This window comes from Centroberyx gerrardi, chromosome 5, assembly GCF_048128805.1.
Source record: "Centroberyx gerrardi isolate f3 chromosome 5, fCenGer3.hap1.cur.20231027, whole genome shotgun sequence".
NCBI classification, from domain to species: Eukaryota; Metazoa; Chordata; class Actinopteri; order Beryciformes; family Berycidae; genus Centroberyx; species Centroberyx gerrardi.
Genome location: NC_136001.1, coordinates 7,092,912 through 7,101,245, shown reverse-complemented (window position 1 = coordinate 7,101,245; position 8,334 = coordinate 7,092,912). Strand labels below are relative to the sequence as shown.

At 41.6% G+C, this 8,334-nt stretch overlaps 1 protein-coding gene across 1 annotated transcript; it reads left to right on the top strand.

Annotated features, from left to right (window-relative positions):
- The first annotated feature begins 578 nt into the window (after positions 1-578).
- Positions 579-7,506, top strand: sec13 (SEC13 homolog, nuclear pore and COPII coat complex component). The gene is made up of 9 exons (XM_071903588.2): positions 579-653; positions 884-928; positions 1,970-2,085; positions 2,942-3,093; positions 3,800-3,933; positions 4,284-4,417; positions 4,931-5,051; positions 6,521-6,667; positions 7,123-7,506. The coding sequence occupies exons 1-9, from the start codon at positions 651-653 to the stop codon at positions 7,231-7,233; spliced, it is 963 nt and encodes a 320-aa protein (XP_071759689.1). The 5' UTR covers positions 579-650; the 3' UTR covers positions 7,234-7,506.
- The last annotated feature ends 828 nt before the right edge of the window (positions 7,507-8,334 follow it).

The window sequence follows — 8,334 nt, the reverse complement described above, 5'->3', positions numbered from 1 at the left end:
GTCGACCTGGACGTTATTCTGAGAGAAAATAAAGACTGGTGCAAGAGATTTAACCGGACAACATGGCGAGGCTGGATAGCAACAGAGGAGGATAGCTAACTAGTGGGGAACTTGACACTTGCTGGGGAAGATAAAAATAGATATAATGGAAAGTCTTTCGGTGTTTATGGCGCCACCGTGTGGATATATCGCTTCTAGCCGCTATTAGTGTGTAGCCAATTAGTACTAGTACTGCCAGGTTAAACTTTACTGTTTTATTTTGTAAAAATGTCAAAGGTGACAGTCAATAATAATACCTCCTGTTTATAGGAGGTTATGAGGCTTTACTTTATTCTCATTGCTATTACAGCCTGCTAATTCTTTCTGTGGAGCTATGTCTTGACTGCTGTTTGCTATTTTGTTTGTTTTCTTTCTAATATCACATTCTAACTTGATGTCTAAAACAGTTTTATATTGATTTATACCATAAAGCGTGATAGTCCGCTACGTGGAACCTTTTGCATCGTGTTCGTTGTTTCCGCCGGTGGGAAGTTTCGTGCGGACCGTTTCGGAAGCGGCTTCTGTACTTGTTGCCACGTCGGTGAATGAGTTTTATTTTGCTACAAGACAAGAACACTTTTTTCAGGGAGGTTGCTTAATCAGCCACAATCATGGTGAGCCACACAACATTTCTAATATGTTGTAGGTGAACCCGCTTGCTAACGTTTGTTGTTGTTGATTAATGTTTGCAGTTGTCAGTTGTTGCTGACGTTGACCAGGTAGCCTGCTAGCTAGCTCGTTAGCATACTGGCTAATTGTAACGGTAGCTAATAGGGGAAACGATATGTTTTTATATTTACGTTATTCTCATAATTATACTAATGTGTTTTGTTCTGTCTTGCAGGTTTCCGTTATCAACACGGTGGACACCTCGCACGAGGATATGATTGTAAGTTCTCAGATCTTCCTTTTTCATTTAGTAACTGAAGCTAGCGTTTGCAAACGAGACAGATGGCATTGATTGTGAATTTTACAGCTGTCAACCATTAGTTGGCAACAGAAACACAGCCAGCTATAAAGCGGACATTGATTAATTACAAGTATTATCTGTGTAATATAAGTTGGCAGTGCATTTTGTTGATGAATTAAAAGCCTGTAATATAGCTACTAGCATGTCGTTACTTTCAGCTACAGTCATTAGTAGTTAGATTGCTGACTTTGTGGCTGATACCAATACATCCCAATGCGTCAACGCTGCCCTAATGTGAATGAGAGGTGACACACTTTTAAAATATGATTTATTGTTAAGTTTGAAAGCTTTTGTTGCCCCACCCTCCATGATGCCCCCTATAATGAACACATACATGTACACAGACACCTATAGGGTTTACTGCATGCTACCCTCTTCAATTTAAACGTTTCACAAGTGTTTTATCACCACCTGAAGGAAAATGTAAACCGCAAGATGTCGGACAAAGAATATACATGTTTTTTTGTTTGTTTCTCTCACACATTGCCTCAGATTGAGTTCCAGTAGTGTCTTGTCCCTGAGAATAGATTCCAGTGACCCATAGAGTTCTGTTGTATGATCTCAGTGTTTCATTATCTGATCCAAGCACAAAATCCATCCCACTGACAACATTACCACCAAAGGCTCCCCAAGAGACAGGGGAAATCATGTGTGTGTGTGTAGGAAGGTCAAACATTTTACCCATTTCAGCACAGTTAGTTAAAATTCCCATTTGTAGTGGAAACACTCGTATTTTACATTTAAGGAATTTGGGTGGCCTTCTCCAGAGCAGACTAGAATGAGCAGCAGTACAATAAACTTCAGTTAGTAGACCCCTAACATTACATGCAACTAATAGTAAGGAGTGCAAGAGTCAAAGCCACAGTGCCCTGGAATCATTTATCCATAGAATGATAATTTCAGAGAGAAGCGCTCGTACTCCTCGCTTCATGCCTTGCTGTCTGGTTCTCTGTGTTTCAGCACGATGCCCAGATGGACTACTATGGGACCCGGCTGGCCACCTGTTCCTCTGACCGCACCGTGAAGATCTTCGATGTCCGAAACGGAGGGCAGATACTGGTAGCAGACCTCAGAGGGTAAGACACGATGGTCCCACAGCCTGCCTGGGGGCGGCGGGAGCCTAGAGGTTAGAGAAGAGAATCCTTAAACTAGGTGGATGTGGGAAAATGTGGGTGGAGAAAACCCCCCCAGTACTTAACCCCCTCTTCAGTCGCCAACGGTAGAAGACTGTGGTTGTACTGGGCATCTCCCAGGTGCGAATGTATGGAAGTGAAGTGTATGAATGTAAAGCAGGGTGTTGCTTAAAAAGGGTGTGTATGGGGCATTCTGGTGGATCAGTGGGCTAAGGCGCGTACCGTGTAAACGCGTCGTCCAGGGTTCGAATCCGGCCTAGGTCTCCACCCCAATATTTCCTGTCTGTCTTCACTTTGATCTGTCTAATAAAGGCAAAAGATGCCAAAAAAATAATCTTGAAAAAAAGATTGGAAATTAACCCCAGTCACCAGCTCAAGAGTGGTAAATTATGACTGTAGCTGGTAAGTTTATATGCTGTAACTGCACTATACAAGCTATTTTGGTAGGTTACCAGGTATTTGAAAAAAACATATTTGACTTGTAAAAAGTGAAAGAGTGGATAAGTTGCTGGTGTATTTTAGAGTCCATAATCCACTTTAGCTGGTGGTTAAAAGGTTCGTTTTTTGCTCTAGTGTTAGACTGAATGTACAAAATATGACACTTCTGGCCATTGATCTTGGCTTCAGAAACCTGGCCCTACTAGTATTGACAAAGTGTGTGTGTGTGTGTGTGTGTCTAGTCCTCAGGACGCATTGTGACTGAAGCGGGTAGCATTTTTTTTTTTTGTCATGCAATTTCTGTACGGTTTCACACCATATACTCTGTACTAAAGGTGTGTGTGTCTGTCTCCCTCTCCAGCCACGAGGGCCCGGTGTGGCAGGTAGCGTGGGCTCACCCCATGTACGGCAACATCCTGGCCTCCTGTTCCTACGACCGTAAAGTCATCATTTGGAAGGAGGAGAACGGTGCCTGGGACAAAATGTACGAATACACCGGACACGAGTCGTCAGGTCGGTACCTCGCTGTGAAATGAACTCGTAGATGGGTTTTTTCTCTGTGACTTTGGTTTAGTACTTTTCTCCTTCTCTCTCTTTTGGTTGTTTCTCTCCCTCTGTCCATCTCTCCCTCCAGTATATTTGATGTGTCGAGGTCCTAATGACTTTGGTTTAACGCTACTCTCTAGCACTGTACTCCTCTGTCCGTGTCTTCTATCAACAGTGAACTCGGTGTGATTTAATGTTATCAGGATACCAGAATTTTGACTTAAATACCAATACTAAGTTCAATATCTAAAAATTCAATGCTACTACGATACCTCGGCAAACAAGAAAAACTATCAAGCAGTGCCATAGAACAGCCACTGTGTTTATTTTAACCAAAAACACAATGGGAAGCTCCATAACTTCAACATCAGTATCAATAACTTGAGAAGAAATAACAAAATGAATATGAATAAAACTGCGAAATGATGTCTGAGATGCTTTGTTAAGTTATTTCTGTTACCACACATGACTTAGAAAGCTTTGTAGCAGCTTTTTCACAGGGGTTTTGATTTCTGGTGTCTGTCTTTTTTGAATCTGTAATCAAAGTAGTTCCATATTTTGCTCCTGACACCCGATTCGTCATCCATTTTTGGTGTCAACAGTGACCTCAGTGTGTTGGAGTCCCACTGACTTTGGTTTCACACTGTCCTCCTCTCTCTGTGTCCATCCACAGTGAACTCGGTCTGCTGGGGTCCCTATGACTTCGGTCTGATTCTGGCCTGCGGCAGCTCAGACGGAGCCATTTCCCTGCTCACTTTCACTGGGGATCAGCAGTGGGACGTCAAGAAGATCAGCAACGCACACACCGTGAGTTTGACACACACACACACACACACACACACACACACAGAGCTACAATTGACTGATGATGTATAATCTTTTATATTTCATTTCCCTCATCTCAAATGAAATGCAGTCTATTATTTTTTGATACTCTATATTACGCTATTTATCTATTTTTCTTTCCTCTATAACTCTTATCATCTTTACTCTATTATTACGCTATTTATCTACACTCTCCTCTATTGTATGATCTTATTTTATTCATTTCCTTTGAGAGTCTAATGTGGATTGGCTGTAACACAGTGAGCTGGGCTGCTGCTATTGTTTTCTGCTCTCTTCCGCCGTTAATTCACTCTGCTGTAATTCTGCTGTAGATCGGCTGTAATGCGGTGAGTTGGGCTCCTGCTGTAGTTCCAGGCAGTCTGATCGACCAGCCGTCCGGACAGAAACCAAACTACGTCAAGCGCTTCGTCTCTGGAGGCTGCGACAACCTGGTCAAACTCTGGAAGTAAGTTACTTTCTAATTGCTTTTCTATGGCATTTTAATGCATTTCTGCGTAGTGTTCAGAGAAGAGAGACAGGGAAGATGGGGCAGAGAAATGAGGACATATGAAAATCACCCCCACAATGTTTCATGAACAGGCCAGGATGCCCAATCAGCAGTGAGACGAATGGCATTTTGACTGATGTACAGTTGGTGTGTTTATGTATTGTAGAGCTGGTGAAAAAGTATACTTACAAGGTTTTCCTGGCTTTTAAAGAAGCTTAGCTGGCAGCATCACTAGTGTGATGAGAGTGGGTGTTGAAGACTATTAAGAGCACAAAGTTTTGAGGAACAAACCTAAGGATGTTAACTTTATAACATTCAGAAACTATAGGCAAGGGAGAGGCACTTTTGGAAGTCATTTAAATGCATTATGTGAGGAAACAGACAAAATTAATTATATTTCACATTTCACCAGCTTAAGAGACTGATGGCCCTTTGGTCTAACTGTCACTCACTGTCACTTCCCATCTCCAGAGAGGAAGACGGCCAATGGAAGGAGGACCAGAAGCTGGAGGCGCACAGCGATTGGGTGAGAGACGTTGGCTGGGCTCCTTCTATCGGTCTTCCCACCAGCACCATCGCCAGCTGCTCCCAGGTGAGACTTAAAGGATTTAAAGGGATGTTACATGTGGCACTTACATTAGACACTTCCAATATACACACATGTAGTCCAAATCACTTTAGCAAGACAGACAAATGCGCCAAAACCCTGATATCATCTGGGTATGACGGGTGTCAAATATCATAGCAGTACCCAAAATATTTCAGTGGTTCATGAAATTGTCACTTAAATTATCATAACATTTGTCTTTATTTAAGCAAACTCCATTTTATAGCCTATCAACAGACTGTTTATTGGCCAGTTGCTCATAATAATAACCTTTATTTGTATAGCACCTTTTCAACAGACTGTTTACAAATTGCTTTACAGAATAATAATAAAAAGGGATAAAAACAAAGAAATAAAAATGAATAAAAACAATAATGAAAAGGACAATGAAGGATAAAATTTAAATACACAGAAGTAAAAGAAAAGCACTAAATACGTTTAAACCAATTAACCAGCACCTAAATACAGTGACGTTAAAGATGTGTTTTCAGATGCTTCTTAGAAGTGCTGAGTGTATCAGTGGCTCTTGGGTTATCTGGGAGGGATTTCCACAGTTTAGGGCCAAGGTAGCTAAACACTGTCTCACCTCATGTTGCACTCCCTTATAAGCAGTTTATATGTAAGCAATGAAATTAAAAGTCTCATTGAGAATACTCTGGCAGCTGTTTGGGACAGTGTGTATTTGTTGATGGACTCCCCCAGGTGGAGCCAGAGAGCATGTGAGTCCAGTAGTTTCACCAGTAACCTGGTACATTCACTTGGTGGGATGCCAAAGCCTCATTCACCAAGCCCACACAGCTAATGAGACACCACTCATTATGAAGGGGTTGCGTTACCTGTAGCCTGACTGGCGCTAAAATGGGTCACAGACTTGTTGCTGGTGGATCCTTACAGGACAACAGTAATTATGTGTAAATGAGCCTGAGTCCCAGGACAGAGGACTCATGTGAGACGTTGAGTCTGTTTATCAGGTCACAGGCTGAAAATGTGCAAGAAGCCCTGCAAAGGAGTGATGTTAAAACTCAAAACATTTTCTGTGTCCATTCTGTCTCTAATATAAGATTATTTTATGCCTTAATTTATCCAGGGAAAGTTGACTGATAATGTTTGCTTTTTTCCAGCAGCAGCTTTTCCTGCCTCACTTTAACACACAGATCCACTTTTACAGTTATGGGAACGAGTGGATATGTAACTTTAACGTTAAGTGCCTTGCTCAAGGGCAACATTATTGTGGTCATTGTGGGGGGGTAGAGTGTTAGTCATCTGCCTTCCCCAACCACATTTTCCCAGCTGGTCTGGGGATTCAAACTGACAACCTTCCTAAACCTCTAGGCTGCCCCATTATCATTAATATTCATACAGCAACTGTTGCTCAAAGCGCTTTACAATAAGGAAATCTAAAAAAAAAAGAAAATCATTCAAAAATAGCTCTCATTTTCTCCCATCTCCTCCAGGACGGGCGTGTGTTCATCTGGACGTGCGACGACCCTGCAGGAAACACCTGGACGGCCAAACTGCTCCATAAGTTCAACGATGTGGTTTGGCACGTCAGCTGGTCGATCACTGGAAATATACTGGCTGTTTCTGGAGGCGACAACAAGGTAGAGTATATACACTTCTACATACTAACACACAGGCTTTGTAGTTGGTCTGTTACTGGAAATATACTAAATACACATACAGACAGGCATATTAGCTTGTCTCTCCAATTTTGGTGATTTTCTTGTTTTCACTTCAGTTGAAGGATTACATGCTCCTCTATAGGTTGAGAAAATCTACAGCCTGTGGTCTTCTGAAACCTTTTCAAAACCCATTGGAGAAACTCAAAAATGAATGGTAGTCAATCTGAAAACATGGCTGTTTTTCTTAGTTCCTGAAAAGTTAATATTTTGGAGATGAGAGATTTTCACCTGACAACAGCAATAGGCTACTTGCTATTTCTAAGGATGTACATGCTTGTACACATGCACACATTTCTGACTTGTGTCTCACTTCTTCTGTAAATGAACACACATACACACTTCCATTAATACGTGTGTGTGTGTGTATTCTGTAGGTAACCCTGTGGAAGGAGTCGATGGATGGCCAGTGGGCGTGTATCAGCGATGTCAGCAAGGGCCAGGGAGCCGTCACCTCCATCACAGACACACAGCAGACCGAGCAGTGACACACACACACATACATACACACACACAGCAGTGACCCCTGACTCTTTTTTTTTTTTTATTTTTTTTTTATTTTTGACAATATTTCAAATTTAGTGTACAAACAAACGTGGGGCAGAGAACATGAGGTCATGTTTGGGTATCAGTAATCGTCAGAGACGGGTAGGCAGGTACAGTTCATTACACAAGGTTTTCGGCATTGATGCCTAATGTAAGAAAGGGAAAAAGAAAGTAAATAAATGAATTAATAAAAAAATAAATAAAATAAAAATAAAAAACCCTTATCAGTATCCATTTCCTGTGAGTAACAGTCCCATTTCCTCCAGTATTTTTCTCCTTTGTCTTTCTGTAGACGAAGGGCGTATATGATTGACAATTCCTGTAAAAAGGTCCACAGTAGGGGGATCTCTCTGAAGCCAACATTTGGTGACAGCTTTTTTACATGCAACCAAGAGAATTTTCAGGAGGTAGGCATCACTTTTACATATCCCTTCAGGCATAACTCCAAGGTACAGAGAGAAAAAAGACACATCGAGGTTAAGACCCAGAATCCTAGACATTAAACGTTCCACATCTTCTCAAAAAGATTGAATGCGTGGACACAGCCAAAATATGTGGCATGGTCCACTTGCATTGATCCACACTCCCTCCAGCAAGGGTGCTGGGACCCAGTGAATTTGGATTTCTGCTTTGGTGTTATAAAAAACCGAATCAGGCTCTTCCAACTAAAATCCCTCCAGGTCAGTGAGTTAGTGACGGAGCACTGAGTTTCCCAGGCATGTAACCACACCTCCTCAGGTATTTCCAGCCTCACGTCCCTTTCCCAACGCTGTCTGACATAGTCAATTGAATTTTTGTTCATTGAGGTGATAGCAGTGTATAGTTTGCCTATAACCCTTTTGTTATTTTCACCCTTATAAGCTTCTATGAAAATCTGAATCATTTTTGATCTCCTTCAGAAAGAAGTGGCGGACCTGTAAATACCTAAAAAAAAATCCTGTCTATTGAGTTCAAATAATTGGCATAGGTTCTGAAAACTATCAAGTTCCCCATTTGATATAATTCTACAGAGAGCAGTAATGCCATGTTGGGTCCATTGCCTG